This window comes from Salvelinus fontinalis, chromosome 11, assembly GCF_029448725.1.
Source record: "Salvelinus fontinalis isolate EN_2023a chromosome 11, ASM2944872v1, whole genome shotgun sequence".
NCBI lineage: Eukaryota > Metazoa > Chordata > Actinopteri > Salmoniformes > Salmonidae > Salvelinus > Salvelinus fontinalis.
The window spans coordinates 41,308,149-41,330,572 of NC_074675.1; the positions used below are offsets into that span (position 1 = coordinate 41,308,149).

At 42.3% G+C, this 22,424-nt stretch overlaps 1 protein-coding gene across 8 annotated transcripts in view; it reads left to right on the forward strand.

Moving 5' to 3' along the window:
- The window catches only part of LOC129866085 (chloride channel protein 2-like), a 249,482-nt gene extending 227,578 nt beyond the window's left edge, over positions 1-21,904 (forward strand). For 6 of the 8 annotated variants that reach the window (XM_055939252.1, XM_055939250.1, XM_055939251.1 and 3 more), the window contains 6 exons: positions 1,130-1,200; positions 1,491-1,574; positions 6,760-6,798; positions 10,014-10,118; positions 12,321-12,407; positions 17,360-21,904. In XM_055939252.1, the coding sequence (XP_055795227.1) occupies positions 1,130-1,200; positions 1,491-1,574; positions 6,760-6,798; positions 10,014-10,118; positions 12,321-12,407; positions 17,360-17,569 (596 nt within the window). In that variant the 3' untranslated portion in view covers positions 17,570-21,904. The remainder of the gene's footprint in view (positions 1-1,129; positions 1,201-1,490; positions 1,575-6,759; positions 6,799-10,013; positions 10,119-12,320; positions 12,408-17,359) is intronic. The other 2 variants (XM_055939256.1, XM_055939257.1) reach the window with 1 other exon arrangement.
- Positions 21,905-22,424: the final 520 nt, after the last annotated feature.

Sequence of the window (22,424 nt, forward strand, 5' to 3'; positions counted from 1 at the left end):
GTAAGCACACACACACATACACACACACACACACAAACCCTTAACCCCCTAGAGTTGATTGATGCATCGGTGCGTCAATCTAAGTAACATAGGAACATAGTAACATAGTAACATAGTAACATCAAAATGTGTCAGTTTAAGCTAGAGATATCTTTTTGCATTGGATGAGTCTCAATCCACCTCGTCTGCCGACATCGCACTTCCGCATCTACATCGCACTTCCGCATCTACGGTGAAAGGTGGCAAAGCTAGAGCAGTGAAATTCGGTCTTCTCATGAAAACATCTGTAGCGTCCGAACTGTTTGACCTACAAACTATTATGGCCACTCTATGGAAAGGGGAGACTCTCACGAACACGAGGGTGGTATCCGCTCTACGACCCCCACAAGTGTCAGGGGACTCGTCGGAATTCGTTACAGTCGATGTGCCAGCCTCTGTTTGTAGCATCCGAACCGTTTGGCCTACAAACAAATGTGGAGAGGGGAGATTCTCACGAACATGATGATGTTCTCCGTTTAGCTCTACGACCCCCACAAGTGTCACGGGACTCGTCTGAAGGTATCCGAAACCGGTTGTAAAAAAATTCTGGAAAGATACCAGTCAAAAGTTTAGACACACCTTCTCGTTCAAGGGTTTTTCTTTATTTTTAATATTTTCTACATTGTAGAATAATGGTGAAGACATCAAAACTATGAAATAACACATATGGAATCATGTAGTGACCAAAAAAGTGTTAAACCAATCAAAATATATTTTCTTGTTGAGATTTTTCAAAGTTGCCACCCTTTGCCTTGATGACAGCTTTGCAAGCCATTTGTGTGTTTCTTTGAGCTATAGTAGTAAAGGCCAAATTTTATACCTAAAGTGGTCCTAAAATTCAAAATCAAATTGCTAGCTGAATGATCCATTGTATGACCACCCCCACCCCCTCCGTCCCCCCCAATGACTTTTTAAAATTATTAAACAACTAAGTACTTTTTGATTTACTTTGAGCTGCTTCAAGTGGTCTCTCTTCTCTCTCTCTCTCTCTCTCTCTCTCTCTCTCTCTCTCTCTCTCTCTCTCTCTCTCTCTCTCTCTCTCTCTCTCTCTCTCTCTCTCTCTCTCTCTCTCTCTCTCTCTCTCTCTCAGGTCCACAGGACCACTCTAGCAGCACCTTAAAGAATCTCTTCTGTGTCAACCCTGAGACAGAAGGCCTGGAGGTGAGACACCTGTTTTAAAACACTCACACACACTCACACACACACACTCCCCTTACCTCCTCCTACAAACTCTTCCTATTCTCTCCTCCAAGCTCAGAATCTCCCAACTCTCGCCTACACATAACCCATTCCTGCCCTGTCCTACTCTCCACTCTCTCTGAGTAACACCTCCACACCCCCACTTGGGTTGGGAGACTCAAGTGTCTGTTTCTGAGAGTGGTGGGGTGAGCGTTTGCCCAGCGTTGCGGAGGCGTTGTGTTAATGTTGTTCTTGTCTTTGGCCGCTGGAAGAACAAGAATGTCAACATCAACATAGAGGGCACTGCGACTCCTGAGTTTAGGAGGCCACCCAAACGTGTCAGGATATCCGTCGTGGTAAGAACGCCGGGAATGCCTGCGGAAACTGCCCAGCAACTGGACAGCCATCCAATCAACCAATCGCCATCTACTGCAGGGCTAATCCATGCCGATGGACTGTGATCTGTGCCATCGAGCCAAATGTGTTGAACGTCCTCCTCCCTGTCTGTGAACCATTACTGACCTCTGACCCCTAGTCCTCTTCTTCTGATTGGCTGTTAGAATGCAAACTGAATGCAAACATTGTCAGAATGCAAACTGATTGGTCAAGAGGTCAGTAGGGGTCATGAACTTTACCGCTCCTATAGCTATGACACCCTAAACCCAAAAAGACTACAAACCGTGTTTGTGGTCCAAACGTGGTCTTTCCTCAGTAAGGGTGGTGTGGTTAAGTTGTGGTTAACTTAAGGGATGTGGCGGTTCAACCAAAGCATGCTGCTACGCTGTCCATCATCAGCCATGTCATTAGAGGCGTCCAATCAGTGACCTTCTACTGGTTTGTGGGTGGGGCCTGTAGCGCTACAGTCCACCCCTCCACAGAACCAAACCCCTCCCACTTGTTCATCTGCTGTAGTTGTTCATACCATTTGTCATGAGGACACAAGTTATACTAGGGATAGAGGGAGGGGGGAGAGGTTTGGATTGGGAGCGGGGGGGGGGGGGGTGTATTTCATGACATGCGTGTGGTCCTGTGTTGCTTAGTTGGTAGAACATGGTGCTTCCACCACCAGGGTTGAGGGTTTGATTCCTGGGGACACCCATACGTAAAATGTATGCACGCATGACTAAGTCGATTTGGATAAAAGCGTCTGCTAAATGACATATATTATTAACAGAAATCAGAGATGTATCTGGTTGGTAACACGAGCAGTTCTAGTCCTCCTGTTCAAAGCAATTACAAATACAACCACCAAGGAAACCATAAACCAAAATACACTGTCCAATTACCAACGCTGCTACGCTTTAACAGTGATGCATGTCCATCAATGAAACAACTGCCCAATTCTGAATTAAGAATGATGATTTCAACATTTAAAACATGATAAAATGTTGCATGTACCCCTCTGACAAAATATAAAATGCTAATTATTGTTTTATTCATAAATAGTCAAGAGAATAGCAATCTGGAAATGAAATAGTGAAAGGTTTTAATGTCATTAAACATTGATAGCCTAAACCTAATGGTACAATATTGATGCCCTGAATATTTTGGTGATGTAGAGACATTAGTAATTATAAAGCTTTGATGAGCTAATTAGGCACAACTACCCTCTAGGTAGTTGTGCCTATGTGTGTGTTTATGCTAGGGTGTTTGTTAGTGTTGATTGTAGTTATTAGTATTCAGAGGAAGTGTGTGGTTACTCAGAATCCATTTGGCCACAGAGGCCCTAAACATAAATATGAACAAACAAATGTATTAAAATATTTACCCAAGACTTCCGACTACACTACCGTACACCCCCGCATCTTAAAGAAATTAAGATAGTACTTCTCTTTCTCCCCCTGAGCTGTAGTTCACAGCCCCCTTCTCTCTCCAAATTACTCTCATTTCCCCTCTTTTTATCTACCCCTCTGCGTCACTATTTCTCTCTTTCTTATCCTCCCCTTTTCATCCCTTCCCTACCTGATCCTCCTTTTTTCCCATCTCCTCCTTCCCCCTCCGGTCTACCTTCTTTCCTACCTTCCCTCTCTGTATCCAGTGAAATATTGATGCAGGGTAAATTACTTGAGTATTCCATCCCAGAGAAATGATCCTGGCCTTTCAGAGCTCAGTGTTTTCTCATTCTTTCTCTCTTTCCTCTTGACGGGAGTAGACCAGACAACACGCCACTGAGCGGTTTCATGCCTTATTAATGGACGTTTTTTTGTCCAGATTTATTCTCTGCCTTTAGAATCCCACTGGGAATGGCATTGTCAGCGAGTGTGTGTGTGTGTGTGTGTTTGTTATATTCTGGGCTGGCCCTGAATTGAAGCCTGTTGAGTAGTTTGATGTGTGGATTGCAGTGGACCAATACTGGGGTCAAGACACTAAGAGAAGGAGCAGAGGACTTCAATTAGATTAAGAGACAGACACACACAGATGCAGAAATATAAATCAATAGACAGATGAAGGAAGAGAGATGTCACCTGTTAAATCCACTTCAATCAGTGTAGATGAAGAGACAATTGAGATTTTTAAGTCTTGAGACAATTGAGACATAGATTGTGTATGTGTGCTATTCAGATAGTGAAGTCAAAAGATTTAAGTGCCTTTGAACGGGGTATGATAGTAGGTGCCAGAGGCACCGGTTTGAATGTGTCAAGAACTGCAACGCTGCTGGGTTTTTCATGCTCAACAGTTTCCCGTCTGTATCAAGAATGGTCCACCATCCAAAGGACATCCAGTGAACTTGACACAACTGAAGCATTGGAGTTCACATGGACCAGCAACATGGGCCAGCATCACCTGCTCTGTCTCTCTCCCAAAAACACTCACTTCCAACACATGCAGGTGGTAGCTGTTCTATATCAAACAACTACATCTCTGTATTATACTGATTCTTCTACACACACACACACACACACACACACACACACACACACACACACACACACACACACACACACACACACACACACACACACACACACACACACACACACACACACACACACACACACAGACACACACACACACACCTCTTTCATCTGTGCAGTGTCCTGGTTTTGGAGAGGTGTACAGGTTTGACAGTAACACTTTTATTTGAATGTACCATATGTATCTACTTAGAAAGTAATAGTAGTAACCAATGTGTTGAATTCTGCTAAATGTGTACCAGAAAAGTACCCATTGACCTCATGAGAGTAAGTAGCAGGTAAAAACTGGTGGAAACAGGACTGTAAAATGCAGTGCTAGCGGACTGTCAGTCCATGTTGGTGTCAGTGGTGATGGTGTTGTCAGCTTCTGGTTGCATAATTCTACAGTAGGGAGGTCACCTTGACCAGCCGGGCCCCACAGCAACTGTTGCCAGGGTTACAGGTAGGTTAGCCACTGCAGGCGGGTGGATAAATGAGCTCAGGGCTCCCATCACCCCCTAGGGCCTGAGGATGGGAGAGGAGTCAGGTGTTAAGGTAGACGGAGAGAAATTAATAAACACACACACACACTTTTACACTAAAGTCACACATAAGCCCTATTCGCACGGGACTAGTATTACTATAGAACAGGGGTGTCAAACTCGTTCCACGGAGGGCAGAGTGTCTGTTGGTTTTTGTTTTTTCCTTTTGATTAATTCATCAATCAAGTACAAGGGTGGAGCAAAAACCCGCAAACACTCGCCCCCCCCATGGAATGAGTTTGAAACACGTGCTATAGAACATCGGTTATGTAATTACTACCCCAGCATGTCCATTTTTCCACTAGATATTTTCAGATGGGATAAGTTTGGCCAAACTGCCCCTGTAAGAATTTTTTTCCTCATTCAAAATGTATCGTTTTGACGGTAGCCTGAAGGCTCTTCTAGGCGTGAAGATATTTCCAATGTCCAGGGATAGCCTAATATTGGCCTGATGGCCTTCAGTTATGATGTCCAGGGGTAGCCTAATATTGGCCTGATGGCCTTCAGTTATGATGTCCAGGGATAGCCTAATATTGGCCTGATGGCCTTCAGTTATGATGTCCAGGGATAGCCTAATATTGGCCTGATGGCCTTCAGTTATGATGTCCAGGGATAGCCTAATATTGGCCTGATGGCCTTCAGTTATGATGTCCAGGGATAGCCTAATATTGGCCTGATGGCCTTCAGTTATGATGTCCAGGGATAGCCTAATATTGGCCTGATGGCCTTCAGTTATGATGTCCAGGGATAGCCTAATATTGGCCTGATGGCCTTCAGTTATGATGTCCAGGGGTAGCCTAATATTGGCCTGATGGCCTTCAGTTATGATGTCCAGGGATAGCCTAATATTGGCCGAATGGCCTTCAGTTCGGAGAAAGTCAAAATAATAATGCATATCAATAAGAACCATGAACCGTAACCTATGCAGACATTTAATTAACTGGCATATTTGGCAATTCATCGGCACTATTGTCCACACCATCTTTTAAAAGAGAAGTATGGCTCTAGGAAAGTTGACATGTGACAAAACGGATCATTCATCTGTATACTACGTGCATAGCACTTTGTTTTAAGGATCAATTTGTTCCCATGTTCTAACCCAAACTGAGTGCAGCACCTGTTAAACGCTGTAATATCCCTCAAAACACAGGGATGACGATTCGCACGGGACAGGACCTGGGAGTTTCCCGAAAAACAGCAGGTTTTTGGGGCTGGGATAATATTTTTTATTTATTTAACTAGGCAAGTCAGTTAAGAACAAATTCTTATTTACAATAACAGCCTACCCCAGTGACAATTGTACATCTCCCTATGGGACTCTCAATCACAGCTAGATGTGATGCAGCCTGGATTTGAACCAGGTATTGCAGTGATGCCTCTTGCATGGAGATGCAGTGGCTTAGACCACTGCGCCACTCGGGAGCCCAATAATCTTCCTGCCAAACAAAAATTACTGATGTGGCAGATTCGGACGGGACGAAAATTATGGATGTGGTGATTTGTGCTTGTGCACTTAATTATATAACCTGAGCTCCCCCAGAAAACGTATCCTGTCCGATTTGGGCTATACACACACTGTTTGATATTGACCCACACACACACACACACACACTAAAGTACTACTCAGCACTGTAGAACCCTCTCAGGTTTTCAGGCCCGCCCGGCACATATCCAAACTGTGGCCATCATCACTCCATGGTCAAATCCTGTAGTGCCAATCATCCGATCTATACTTTGAGACCTTGTGAAAAGCACTGTTTATGAATGCAACCCATTATTATCCTCATCTGTTTCAAGTACTTTTTCAACCCCCACCATGGTCATCTGTGTAGTTATTAATTTAGTCTCCCTTGTCACATCTTTCCATCCACCTTTTCATTTTGTAACTGTGTTCAGTTTGACCGCTATGTGGCCACGACATGGACAAGTGTTTTCTTTGTGGTATGAGTGTACTGTGTGTCATTGGGTTTGTATTTTAAGTTATTTACTGTCATTTAGACGTTGTACTTGTCTGTAGTTTTTGTGTGCAGCCGTGCGTACAAGTCTTTTTGGTGTGTGTTTGCAGTGTAAGTGTGTTGATCTGTTTCCTGTCCCTCTCCTCTCAGGATGACTTCGATGTGGATGATGACATGACCATCAGAGAGGTGAGACCCTACAACACTTTCTCTCCCTCTTTCTCCCTTTTCTCTCAGGATGTTTCAGTGCTGTCTATGTCTATGCTACAGTGTATTGATTGGTTATCAGGGGAATAATAAGTCACTGTGTATGAAGAGCTTTATCAAAGCTGGAAACTCTATGGGCATCTATTATCTCTGCACCAGAGACCACAGCCAGGCACTGTGTAGCCAAATAAAACAGGCAACAACCTAGCCTTAACCCTCTAAGGTCAATGTCCGCGCTCCAGTGGACATCTAATTAGCATAATACAAAAATCCCCATTAAAAAAGTGTCAGTTTAAGCTAGAGAGATCCGTTTTTTTTGCATTGGATGTGTCTCAATCCACTGCATTCGCCTATGTCGCACTTCTGCATCAGCGGTGAAAGGTGACAGAGCTAGAGCGGTGTTTGTCAGACCATGAGACATCCCGAAAATTGGTCTTCTTACATAATTGTCTGTAGCGTCCGAACGGTATGACCCCTCTATGGAAAGAGGAGACTCTACGAGCCCCACAAGCGTCTTGGGACTCGTCGGAAGTCGGTACAGCCGATCTGCCAACTTCTGTCTGTAGTGTCCGAACAGTTTGGGCTACACACTAATACCCCTCTGTGGAAAGGTGAGACTTTCACGAACATGTACATGTTGTTTTGCTCTTGGACGCCCACAGGGCTCACACGACTCGTCTGAAGGTCCCCAGTACCAGTTGAAAAACCTTATGGAAGTATATATGAGACTCTTTAGTGCCAAAAATAAGGGGTTAAATACATATTAATAATAAATTGTTTCCTGATCTTTCTTATATCTATAGATATAGGACGTACACTTCAGAACAATTTATTGGGGAGGGACTCTGTGTGTGTATACGGCGAATATAAATGGTGCCCCGAAGCTCTGTCTAAAACACAAATATGTCTATATATATATATATATATATATATATATATATATATATATATATATATATATATATATATATACCAAAAAGTGTTAAACAAATCAAAATATATTTTATATTTGAGATTCTTCAAAGTAGCCACCCTTTGCCTTGATGACAGCTTTGCACACTCTTGGCATTCTCTCAACCAGCTTCATGAGGTATTCACATGGAATGCATTTAAATTAATTTGTGGAATTTCTTTCCATCTTCATGCATTTCAGCCAATCAGTTGTGTTGTGAAGAGGTAAGGGGGTATACAGAAGATAGCCCTATTTGGTAAAGACCAAGTCCATATTATAGCAAGAACAGCTTAAATAAGCAAAGAGAAACGACAGTCCATCATTACTTTACGACATGAAGGTCAGTCAATACGGAAAATTTCAAGAACTTTGAAAGTTTCTTCAAGTGCAGTCCCAAAAACCATCAAGCGCTATGATGAAACTGGCTCTCATGAGGACCGCGACAGGAATGGAAGATCCAGAGTTACCTCTGCTGCAGAGGATACCCTAACCCTAGAGTTACCAGACTCAGAAATTGCAGCCCAAATAAATGCTTCACAGAGTTCAAGTAACAGACACATCTCAACATCAACTGTTCACAGGAGACTGTGTGTATCAGGCCTTCATGGTCGAATATCTGCAAAGAAACCACTACTAAAGGACACCAATTAGAAGAAGAGACTTGCTTGGGCCAAGAAATACGAGCAATGGACATTAGACCGGTGGAAATTTGTCCTTTGGTCTAGAGTCCAAATTGGAGATTTTTGGTTCCAATCGCTGTGTCTTTGTGAGACGCGTGTGGGTGAACGGATGATCTCCAAATGTGTATTTCCCACCGTAAACCATGGAGGAGGAGATGTTATGGTGTGGGGGTTCTTTGCTGGTTACACTGTCTGTGATTTGTTTAGAATTAAAAGAACAATTAACCAGAATGGCTACCACAGCATTCTGCAGCGATACACCATCCCATCTGGTTTGGGCTTAGTGGGACTATCATTTATTTTTTAACAGGACAGTGACCCAACACACCTCCAGCCTCTGTAAGGGCTATTTTACCAAGAAGAAGAGTGATGGAGTGCTGCATCAGATGACCTGGCCTCCACAATTCCCCGACCTCAACCAAATTGAGATGGTTTGGGATGAGTCAGACCACAGAGTGATGGAAAAGCAGCCAACAAGTGCTCAGCATATGTGGGAACTCCTTCAAGACTGTTGGAAAAGTATTCCGCATGAAGCTGGTTGAGAGAATGCCAAGAGTGTGCAAAGCTGTCATCAAGGAAAAGGGTGCCATTTAGAAGATATTCCATTAAAAAAATTGCCGTTTCCAGTTACAATAGTCATTTACAACATTAACAATGTCTACACTGTATTTCTGATCAATTTGATGTTATTTTAATGGACAAAAATGTGCGTTTCTTTCAAAAACAAGGACATTTTTAAGATACCAGACTTAAGTGACCCCAAACTTTTGAACAGTAGTGCATTTTTATGTGTTTAACACTTTTTTGCTTACTACATGATTCCATATGTGTTATTTCATAGTTTTGACGTCTTCACTATTATTCTACAATGTAGAAAATAGTAAAAATAAAGAAAGAAACTTTTGACCGGTAGTGTGTTACATCCATGGTGATAAAAGAACGGATATGGCTTTTATCTTTAATTCAGTAAGACATTCATTCATATTTCAAAAGATAAACATTTTCATTTATATATATAAAAGCTCTATATACTGTATATATATTGTCTAATGAATGGGGTAGGATAGGGATTGAGATTAGTGTTGGGGTTTGTAAAGTGATTTGGTTGCTATTAGGATCAATTGGATTTTAGATTAAAGCTAAAATGCTTGGTGGTACGTCAATTTAAATAGTCTGCAATGTTTCCACTGATAAGCGCTTTAACAGTTTTATACTCACCTTTGTTCTGAACATTATTCCATAATCTATAATCGTATTAATCTCACGTGCTTCCCTTTCAACTGATACCATGCTTATTATGCATATCACTCTCATATTTGCTAAGCTATTAGCATTTACATTTGATGTAGCCCATATTGTTAACAATCACTGGAGTTTAAGGCATTAAAAATGAATGTTTTTATCTTTTGAAATATGAATGAATGTCTTACTGAATTAAAGATAAAAGCCATATCCGTTCTTTTATCACCATGGTTGTAAAGACCATTTATGTATTCTATGTGTCTAAGAGGGTTTGAGTACTTACATAATGTTTCTCTCCACTCTCCTCTTCATTGGGTTTGCAGATTGCAGAGTGGGAGGAGAACCAGCTTGACGAGCAGGTGAACTTTGACAACTGCAAGATCGACCCCGCCCCCTTCCAACTGGTGGAGCGCACCTCACTACATAAGGTCTGTCTGTCTGTTAATTCTGCTGCTCAGTACAACCCCCTTTTGACTGTGTGCTCCATAATGTCCTCCATTCATAATGCCCCACCCCCTCTTTTCCTCTCTTCTCCCATCCTCACCTCCCTGCTCTGTGTGCCTGCTGTTTAAACATTTAAGAGTGGGATTCTGTACCAATCCATCAAGCTCTCCCCTCTCTCAACCTTCCTCACCGCACACTGCCAACACCCAATACCACATACAGTCTCCCTCCACATATTAGTGTGTGCATGGGCGCATGCTCTAGAGCTGGGACGATAAACCGAAACCAACCATCTCGATCACTTATCACAGGCATTTTACTGATGTCGTTCATTACGATAAGTAGCCTATATTAGACAAATGTGAAGTTTGAAATGAAATAAGTTTGCTAATATGGGTGATTGTCAATGGGATAATTAATGGTAGTACAACCATCAAACTAGTCAGTGGTATAAAGTACTTAAGTTGTTTTTTGAGGTATCTGTACTTGACTAATTTATATTTTTGACAACTTTTACTCCACTACATTCAACTGTGGTGCACATTCTTATTAACCCTTCTTTCTATTTAGCTTATTGCATCAATTCAGATTTTGTCCTGTGTGTGTGTTTGTGTGTGTTTCTTATGGAAACTTGTGTTTGTTCCCTTGTGTCTGTCAGTCTGGGTGAGTGTATTCCATGCTACTGTATGTTTGTGTTGTTTGTTTCCTGGTACATTGTAATGGAAAACTCCCATTGCATTAAATATTTAAATGACAATAAGGTAGTTCTATTCCCTGTGATTTGGGTTTAGGCTCAAGTTGCTGTCTGTGTGGTTCACTTGACGTTCTAGCAGTTTATAGTATCAGTAGGGATGTTGTACCTTTCACAACAATCTAGCTCAGTGGTGCTCAAACACCTGATTACACTAATCAAGGTAATTCCTTTTGATGACTTGCTGATTACTTCATTAGTTGAATGAGGAAGGTATCTGCACACCATGCAGCTCTCCAATGACCACTGAGCTGACTGTTCTAATGCACTGAGCTGACTGTTCTAATGCACTAACTGACTGTTCTAATGCACTGAGCTGACTGTTCTAATGCACTGAGCTGACTGTTCTAATGCACTAACTGACTGTTCTAATGCACTAACTGACTGTTCTAATGCACTAACTGACTGTTCTAATGCACTGAGCTGACTGTTCTAATGCACTAACTGACTGTTCTAATGCACTAACTGACTGTTCTAATGCACTGAGCTGACTGTTCTAATGCACTAACTGACTGTTCTAATGCACTAACTGACTGTTCTAATGCACTGAGCTGACTGTTCTAATGCACTAACTGACTGTTCTAATGCACTAACTGACTGTTCTAATGCACTGAGCTGACTGTTCTAATGCACTAACTGACTGTTCTAATGCACTAACTGACTGTTCTAATGCACTAACTGACTGTTCTAATGCACTGAGCTGACTGTTCTAATGCACTAACTGACTGTTCTAATGCACTAACTGACTGTTCTAATGCACTGAGCTGACTGTTCTAATGCACTAACTGACTGTTCTAATGCACTAACTGACTGTTCTAATGCACTGAGCTGACTGTTCTAATGCACTAACTGACTGTTCTAATGCACTAACTGACTGTTCTAATGCACTGAGCTGACTGTTCTAATGCACTAACTGACTGTTCTAATGCACTAACTGACTGTTCTAATGCACTAACTGACTGTTCTAATGCACTAACTGACTGTTCTAATGCACTAACTGACTGTTCTAATGCACTAACTGACTGTTCTAATGCACTGAGCTGACTGTTCTAATGCACTAACTGACTGTTCTAATGCACTAACTGACTGTTCTAATGCACTAACTGACTGTTCTAATGCACTAACTGACTGTTCTAATGCACTAACTGACTGTTCTAATGCACTAACTGACTGTTCTAATGCACTGAGCTGACTGTTCTAATGCACTAACTGCTGTAGTTTAATAGCTGCTCAAAGATTTTCACAGGAGGCTATGTCTCTAAAGGAATGTCAAAAGGAAATCTATAGTTGGTTGTGTTCTAGCAATTTAAGGTGTTTGTTCCAAGTGTTCTAGATGTTGGTTCTAACAGTTTTAGCTGTTGGTTCTGAGTGTTCTAAATATTGGTTCTAAGTGTTCTAGCAGTTGGTTTTAAGTGTGTTGTTCTCTTGTCCCCAGACCCACACCATCTTCTCTCTGCTTGGGTTGGACCATGCCTATGTCACCAGCATCGGACGACTCATTGGAGTGGTGTCCCTCAAAGAGGTGAGTGACACGGATCACCTGAAGTTGACCACATCAACATGACACTGTCCCATCATCATCATCACTTACAGCATCATGACAGCCACCATCATCATAACAATGTCCATCATCATCATCATCTTCTTCACTGTCACAATCATCTGCATAATGTAACATTATGACTATAACTACTGTTCCTTGAAGCAGGGGGGGTGTCGCACTCTTGAGACTTCGGTTGAAGGAACTAAAACCAGGCCTGACAAGGCCAATGAAATCCGCGCCTCGCTGGTGATAAGTGTGAGGCTCGGATTAATTGCTTCAATTGAATACCGCTCTTCACCGAGCCCAGGAACGTGTGGTGTGGGGCCAAACAGGAGTTGTACCTTGTTTCCCTTCTTCAGGGAACAGTAGTTATAGTGATAACCAATGTTCCCTCACATTGTTGGGGTCACTGAGAAAATGTTAGGTCTTGTGAACGGAAACTTGAACATTGTGAGAATTTTGTGCATCTTCCGGCGCACATTTACAGTGAACACTGAGGCTGTACCCTTACAGTTTTAGACAGTAGCCAATAAGATATTGTAGCTATTTGAGCATAGTGTAGGCCCACCAACAAAACCAATGGAGCAAATCACATAGCATTATCACATGGAAATAGCTTTTGATTTCTATGATATAGCCTACAGTAGCCTATATGTGGTGTTCAATTCAGACCTGCATTGCATGAGACTTCTAAAAAGTTTTTACATTATGAAGGGCTTGACATTCATTCATAATTCTTTACTTGGCCTGTAACACCATGGGCCAAATAGGTGACTGTAAATTTCATTGTATTGTGTTGTATGATGCAAAAAACACTTTACAAAAAACAATGAATTATTATTACCATACAGATAATTATTATTACCTTAAGCCTGTCTCTAAATATAACACTGCCCCTTTAATTAAGACTTAAGCTTTTTACCTGACTGTTTTTTAAAGACAGCTTGAAACGTGCTCTTGTGGGAAGCAGTAATTCCCCATTGTTGACCTATAAAACTCGTCTAATAACTCGCTAACTAGCAAAGAATGTCAACAAATGCGCACACGCGTGGCTCTGATATGAACAGAAAAACGCATTCACTCGCGGGGTATTGAAAGTCTGCCAAAATAATTCTACTCCGTTGCGGTCTGTCTCTGCTACAAATCACAGACTCAATCTTGCAGAGTTAGATTTGTTTTTGTTTGTTGCGTTGAAAAGGGGCTGATATAATGTTGATTTGATCACAGAAAAAAATATCTATATAGTACAAACTCAGTGAAGTTCAATCTCTTGAGTCTCTGCGCGACATGGCATTTAGGCCACGCAGCAGTCCTTGGAGGAAGTGCGCAGCCGCTCACGCCCGCAGTTTAGAGGGAACCTTGGTCATAAATTACATATGCTTTCAGTCCAACGCTCTAACCACTAGGCTACCTGCCGCCCCACTCTTCTGGGAAGGCTTTCCACTAGATGTTGGAACATTGCTGCGGGAACTTTCTTCCATTCAGCAGCGAGCATTAGTGAGGTTGGGCACTGATATTGGGCAATTCTGTATGGATCTCGCCTTGTGCAAGGGGGGCATTGTCATGCTGAAACAGGAAAGGACCTTCCCCAAACTGTTGCCACAAAGTTGGAAGCACAGAATTGTCTTGAATGTCATTGTATACTGTAGCGTTAAGATTTCCCTTCACTGGAACTAAGGGGCCTAGCTCAAACCATGAAAAACAGCCCCAGACCATTACTCCTCCTCCACCAAACTTTACAGAAAGGCACTATGCATCCGGGCAGGTAGCATTCTCCTGGCATCCGCCAAACCCAGATTTGTCCGTCAGGACTGCCAAGTGGTGAAGCATGATTCATCACTCCAGAGAATGTGTTTCCACTGCTCCAGAGTCCAATGGCGGCAAGCTTTACACCACTCAAGCCGACGCTTGGCATTGCACATGGTGATCTTAGGCTTGTGTGCGGCTGTTCGGCCATGGAAACCCATTTCATGAATTCCCCGACGAACGGTTCTTGTGCTGACATTGCTTCCAGATGAAGTTTGGAACTCAGTAGTGAGTGTTGCAACTGAGGACAGATGATTTTTACGCCCTTCAATGGTCACGTTCTGTGAGTTAGTGTGTCCTACCACTTTGCTGCTGAGCCATTGTTGCTCCTAGACGTTTCCACTTCACAATAACAGCGCTTACAGTTGACCGCGGCAGCTCTAGCAGGGCAGACATTTGACGAACTGAAAGGTGGCATACTATGACGGTGCAACGTTGAAAGTCAATGGAGATTGCATGGCTGTGTGCTGGGTTTTATACACCTATCAGCAACGGATGTGGCTTAAATAGCCAAATCCACTAATTTGAAGGGAATCCACATACTTTTGGCCATGTAGTGTATGTTGTACCGAAGTTGACTGACTGAAAGGGAACTGTCACCACCATCACACACACAGTCCGCATTAATGAGCTCGGCTCTTTCCGGCCCTTCAATTGGTGACAGACAGCGAGACAAATGACTGGTTAATGTTCCTTACAGTCTCTCTTCTTGTTCTTTCTCTCTCTCACTCTCTTGCTCTCTTCACAAACAAAACAGAAAGAAGCACTCTGTCTTTGTGAATTGGCTGTAAAACGGGAGATTGGTGCTAAGCACAGTGTTGTTCACTGGCTGACATTTAGGCCTTTTATTTGGTATTAGACAAGCAGACAAAAACAGCAGTGAGATGAGCCTGTCCTCCCCTCGCCTCCTCTCCTCGCCTCTTGTCTCTGTCACACAGTACTACTGCATTCAGCTCTCCTTATGCCTCCTAATAACTGGATACAATGGGAGGGTGTGTGTGCAACCTGTGTCTCTGCTTAGAAACAGCTGTTTCCAAGACATCTGGCATTGTTGGGGAAGGAGAGGGATGGAGTGTATGACATGATGTCTGATCAGGGCTATTGTTTAGTCAAATAAATGTTGAGTTTCATAACCATAAAATGTGTCTGCCTTTACTTTATTATAGGCTTGGGCAGTAACCTGATTGTCATACCAACCTTGTGCCATACCGGGATATTCGGTAATACCCCACTGAGCCTTTGTAATCCGATGGGTTAGCAATGCTAACAAGTACATGTCAAATCCAATAGAGAATGCTAATGAGCGCATTGCGAACATTTTATAGTCTCTGAACTAAAGTATTTGCAGGACAGACCACCTAGCTCATAAAGTTATACAAGTAACAAAAAAATGCTATTCACATTTTGCTGCACAAAATCTATATTAAACAGCAAGGCTCTTGATCCAGGAGGGAATTCTCTGCTGTTACCAAGAGAAACTTGATTTTGGAAAAAGCTCACTACGTAGCTAGATAGCTAACTAGCTACTTAGTTTGCAAACCAAATGCACACAAGCAGAGCATTTAACACATTTTAGACAGTTAACTTAATAGTTCTAAGATATCTAGCTGGCAAACATTTAGTTGTGAATTCCATACTGTACTAGATTGTAACACTGTCGCTGTACAAGGCTGTAGTGGAGCAGGTTGAGAGCTTCAAGTTCCTTGGTGTCCACATCACCAACAAACTAACATGGTCCAAGCATACCAAGACAGTCGTAAAGCGGGCACGACAAAACCTATTCCCCCTCAGGAGACTGAAAATATTTGGCATGAGTCCTCAACCATGATCCTCAACCTGTTCCTACAGCTGCACCATTGAGAGCATCCTGACTGGTTGCATCACTGGCTGGTATGACCGCAAGGCACTACAGAGGGTAGTGTGTAAGGCCCAATACATCACTGGGGCCAAGCTTCCTGCCATCCAGGACTGTTATACCAGGTGGTGTCAAAGAAAGGCCCTAAAAATGTTCAAAGACTCCAGCCACGCTAGTCATAGACTGTTCTCTCTGCTACCGCACGGCAAGTGGTACCGGAGCACCAAGTCTAGGTCCCAAAGACTTCTAAACAGCTTCTACCCCCAAGCCATAAGACTCCTTAACATCTAATCAAATGGCTACCCAGACTATTTGCATTGCCTCCTTTTACACTGCTGCTACTTTCTGTTATTATCTATGCATAGTCACTTTAATAACTCTACCTACATGTACATATTACCTCAATTACCTCGACTGACCGGTGCCCCCGCACATTGACTCTGTACCAGTACCCCCTGTATATAGCCTCGCTGTTGTTATTTTACTGCTGCTCTTTACTGTTTTAGGTATTTTTCTTAAAACTGCATTGTTGCTTAAGGGCTTGTAAGCATTTCACTGTCAGGTCTACACCTGTTGTATTTGGCGCATGTGACAAATAAAAATGTATTTGATTTGATTACCTGGCACGTGCTACACAACAGTGAGTGACTCAGGCTCCGGTCTCTCGTAGCTGTGTGCTTGTAAACAAACACCATGTGACATGTGACTGGAGACTACTGTAAGCTTCATAATAATGTGACAGGTAAAATGAAGAACTCAATCTTCTTTATCTCTTAATGTATTGCACAAGTTGACTGCAGGTATTTACTTAAAGTAGCTACAAATATTCACATTTATTTAAAGAAATAGTTTAAACGATATTGACGGTATTGAATAACCATCCCGTGGCCATTTCCAAATACCCCGGTATATGGTATATGGTATATGGAATATGGTATATGGTATATGGCCCAAGCCTACTTTATTACCATGGTACAGTAGCATAGCCACACTCCTTATAGTATCACCTAGAAACACCATAGCAACCACCCTGTAATATCGCCATGGTTAAACGTCACCATTCTGCTTTGGTCTACACTTCCCTAACACTGTCGGAGTACAGATTGAACTGTACTCTCTGGTACTAAGCCTTACTTATTTTCAATACCAAATTGACTGGTACTCCATAACTGTGACCCTTAGTCCCTAAGTGTCAGTGTACAGGCTAGGGGTCTGATTGGGCAAGTCTCTTGACCTTTGTTGACTGATTCTTCCTGTATTATCTCTGTAGCTGCGGAAGGCCATCGAGGGTTCTGTGGCGGTGAAGGGGGTGAAGGTGCGCCCCCCTCTGTCCAGTTTCCGGGACAGCGGCACCAGCGGCACCAGCAGCAGCAATAGTGAGAACGAAGCCACAGAGCTCCACAAGCTGTGGGACCGCCACAAGTCCATGTCCCTCCCCCGGGAGCACCTGGCCTCCGACTCTGATGAGAAGTCCCAGTGAGGGGGATGGGGACAGGGGGATGTTGACAGGGGGATGAGGATGGTGACAGGGGGATGGGGACAGGTGGATGGGATGGTGACGGGTGTGTTGGAGGATAGAGGAGTATGAGGAGCATAGATCCCCCACCCCGCCTCAAAACCACAACCGATGCTGCAACCTCAGGGCTTGGATCAATACTAAATTCTGGAAAATCTCTCCTCCTCCTCTCCTAACCTTCCTCTCCATTCCTCTCTTCCTCTTCCTCTCTCTCCTTTACCCCTCCTCCCAGTGGGCTTTTGGGCCCTGCACTTACTCAACTCTTGATGCTGAGGGATGGACTCTGCTCCTGCCCCAACCAGAACAGAAGAGATCTGGGTGTTAGGGAGGGGAGAGGAGTGTCACTGCTTAACAAAGGTGGTCAGAACAAAATGTATAGAATGTGGTTTGACTATAAAAGGGATTGCATTTTTATTATTTTTTATAGCGACTTGGGTATTGGTGAGGAAATGTTCAAAGTTTGTTTTCATTTTGTGGACCAGTAAACATTTCTTTCTGACCAGTCTTCCATATACAGACGGTTCTACGGTGATAAGAAGATAGGCTTGTGTACCGGTAAGGATGTGAGTGTGTGTATTGATGCATGGACCTATTGGTTTGTATGTATTTACACGAAGAAGGTAGCGAAACAAACCACCTGCTTTAATTCCTTTGTGATTTGAATCTTCTTATCAGACACATTTCAGTCTTATCATTCCAGCTCTGTTCTACTTTGTTCCCATCTGGTTGAGTGACCTGGAACTGGAAATAAGTATGGAGGTAGCCTAGCGGTTAGAGCGTTGTGCTAGTGACCGAAACGTCGCTGGTTCAAATACCCGAGCCGACAGGGTGAAACATCTGTCTGTGCCCTTGAGCAAGACACTTAACCCTACTTTTCTCCCAGGGTACTGTACTACTATGGCTGACCCGGTAAAACAACACATTTCACTCTACCTATCCAGTGTATGGGACGATGCAACAGCTTTATTTTTGTTTTATTTTTTGTCCTTGCTTCTATAGAAAGAACCACATACTGTTCTGGTCATTGGGAAACATATTCACCACTCGCTCTCTCTCTCGCTCTCTCTCTCTCTCGGTCTCTCTCTCTCTATCCCTCTACTTTTTTCTGTGTTGCATTTGTGAGTGAGTCTGGGTGAGAGAATAGTCTACTCTATGCAAACAGATGTACAGTATGTATGTAGAAATTCTGTAGAATGGTGAAAGCATGTGTAAACACATTACCTTTCAGCATGCTTTAACATACGTGCTAACATACGTACAGTATGTATGTAGGAATTCTGTAGAATGGTGAAAGCATGTGTAAACACATTACCTTTCAGCATGCTTTAACATACGTGTTAACTCCTTTAAGAAAACACGGCTTCAAACACACACATACACACACACAGGTTTTAATAAGAGCCAGTCTGCACACTCCAAGAGAAGAGGGTTTTCTCTAAATATAGCTCTTAATAACCCTGACTGAGTGTGTTGGGCTAGGGAGGGAGGGAGGGAGGAAGAGAGGAAAAAGGAACGGGTGAAGAGAGAGTGAATGGACGGCTGAAAGATGACAGGATGAAAGCTTTTCAGTTATCTAATCTCCTGCTTTAGGGTGTTTTTCTTCAATCAAACCCAGGGTAGCTTTCTGGTTGGCCAACTTCACATCCCCGCTGTATATGTCCATTGTCCAGTAACACTAGGATGATCAGAGTAGGGTCAGACCCAGACCACATATAGCCAGTTTGATTAATGCTGTAAGGTAGCCAACTGACTGAAACTAGATATCTGAACTAACTGTCCAATGACAAACACTATAGCCCATCCATACTGACCAATAAGAAACCATCAGCATTACCGATCAGTGTTCTATACATAACCAATGATAAAGCACTCCATTCCTGCTACAGTATGACTTATCAATAGGCCTACTGATGTATAGAGCAGCCTAGAGAAGGTCTAGTTAGAGGGTTAGTCTGACCTCTGTGCTTTTTACTTATTCATGTATTTTCCTCACGACAGTCTCTGGCTTAATGTGCTGCATGGTTTCCTTAGTCATTTGAATGTATTTAACTTTTAATTATGTTTCGCTTGGTGAAAGACGCTCCATACTGCACAAGCCCAGTGTGCAGCTTCCAATCAGATCTCACACACTCCCTCAATGAATTGTGGGTCAAAATATATATATACAGTATATATATATATTTTGTTAGTTTGGCAACTAGTCGTTTTCTTTCCGTCTTTCTTGCTCTCTCGCTCTTTCTCTCTCTCTCTATGATTGATTATCAGGCAGGGTTCATTTTGTGTCATCTTTCTTCCTCTCTACTTTGTAATGTTTGCACTGAAAGGCCTGATGCCTCTGAAAAGGACTGAGCAGAGTCACTTCCTGTGTCAAACACTTCTTCCACCTGCAGTTGTTGTTATTTTGATTTTACTGCTGTTTTCTGCCAGCGACGTCAAGATTTCTCCTCACATATGCAAGCTGAGTGCATCTGACTGGTTATACACATTCAGGTGCCTTATTCAGTGCCACATTGAACAAAGTACACACACACACATACACACATACTGACATTTCAACCACCTGGATGTGTTATTGCATGAAAAGGTTTTATTTTCATAAAAGAAAAGACACACACTAACCTCTTCAGACTGACATGTCCATCCTCACATGCCGAGATAGGCACTCACACACCTTGAGTGACAGCATGGCTTTGCATGAAGGAGTGCATGTGACTTTGAAGGCTGTGTTTTTATATTGTTAGAATTATGACCAGAAAAAGATTGAAAATATGATGAGAAATATGCTCTTGTGTATATCATTTTAATGGACAATGTCATGATGATGATGATGGCTATTTGTTAAATATGTTGTTTTTATCCTACTTTATTTAGTCTTTCTCATTGAATTAATTTTGATCTAGGTTTGATTGGCATCATGCATTCATACAATGAGCGTTATTCTTGACTTATTTTGGGAAAGGGGACAGGGCTTTTTGGGGATGCGTGAATTTAAAACTTTGCTATAGGTTTACAGATGTAATATATTTAACATATCATGGCTGTAATATATGATCATTGCTATCTATCAAGTTGCTTTTCCTGCAACTCCTTTTAGTTTTTGTTGCATATTGCTCTTCCATGTCTGATTGTTATAAAAAGGTCCAATGCTCAATGTTTTTCCAGCCTTGCAGCATGTCCCCAACATTTCTACATTGTTTATATATGTAATTTGTATAATGCAAGTAACACTATAACGCTAGCAGAATGAGACCCACTCCCTGAAGTAGCAGGCACATTTAAGGAATGTTTAAAGTACCCATGGGTGTTCTAATGCCCTGTGGTCCGTATGACATTATCATTTCACAAGTGCCTACATCATCTCAGGCCTCTGCATGGTAACAGGGGTAGGATAGCTTCTCTCTGTAAATTAATGTGATACATTTAAGGGATAGTAATGTCTACCCATGTCTCTGCATTTGATAGTAGTCATTCACACACACACACACACACACACACACACACACACACACACACACACACACACACACACACACACACACACACACACACACACACACTAAAGACATACACACACAGAGGAGGATAATGTGTCAGTGCAGCGTGCAATTATCCCTAATCACCACGGCAACTCGCCGTTGTCATTCCCCAAGCTAGTTGAAGGGACCAGTGAAAATACACACGTTTGATTTGCTTTAGTTTTCATTATTTTGTGTTTCTCTGAAGTCACTCTCCTTATTTTCCCTGTCCTTTCTTTATGACATCTCATTTGCTACCAGATAGATATAGTAGGGCAGGTACATATTTATTAATAGGTTTTAATCAAAATAGAAGAAGAACCTGTGATTTGTTTTTTATTATTTCTATTTGAATTATTAGGTAATCAACTTGTGCAATAACGATTGTTCATCTCACTTTCTAACCAGATTTTAATCTATGACTTGACATGAATGCGAGAACCTTATTTTTGTAAAGAAAATGAAAAATGTAAAACAATATGTATGTATAAGAGGGAAACTAATGAACGCACAGGTGTGCGTGTGTAGACCTAAGGAAAGAAGGATGGTGTGTGTGTGTGTGGGATGACACGCACACACTGTCTGTTTGGTCCCAGGCCATTTCTGGATTCTGCTGCTTGTACTGTAGCTGTCTGACTCTGGACTGTATGATGTGTTATAGGCCCATTACGGAAACCCATTGGGGTCAAACCAGACAGAGCTTAACAAGTCCAGTGCTATTTTTCACAAGAACAAATAAAACAATGTTTTGTATATCAGGGATGAATAAAGAGATTTTAACAAATGGCAGTCTGGAGTCTTGATTATCCTAAAATCTTCCTTTCCCTCGTCCCTCTTTTTCTCTCATCCTCCTCTCCTCCCAAGAAGCTGTAGAACAGCAACTGTGTTTTTTTTCTATCGCTCTCTCGTTCTTTCCCTCGGGTGTGTTTGTTGTTAAAAACAAATCTGTTTTTCGGAGTGAAATACCATCTGTACTGAATTGGGCAGATAAATGCTTAATTATAGCTAAATGTGTTCATTCATTAGGTGGGCTTCTCTATCCCTTGGCGGATTTCAGGTGTGAAAAGTATACCTTTCTCCCTGTAGAGTCTATCATCTGTGTCTGTGTTCCAGACAGCTGTGCAGTAGAGTAGAATGTGTTTTAAACTGCCCTGTCTCTGCTGTTCCAGATGAGATTAGAGTCCTGTCTCTGACGCCTTTGTTCTGAATTTTGTCCCAGTGTAATCTATAATCCCTGTAATCTGACCAACAGTCAACACTGCAATCTGAGATGAGACCCAACACTGCCCAATCCTGTTAGAGAT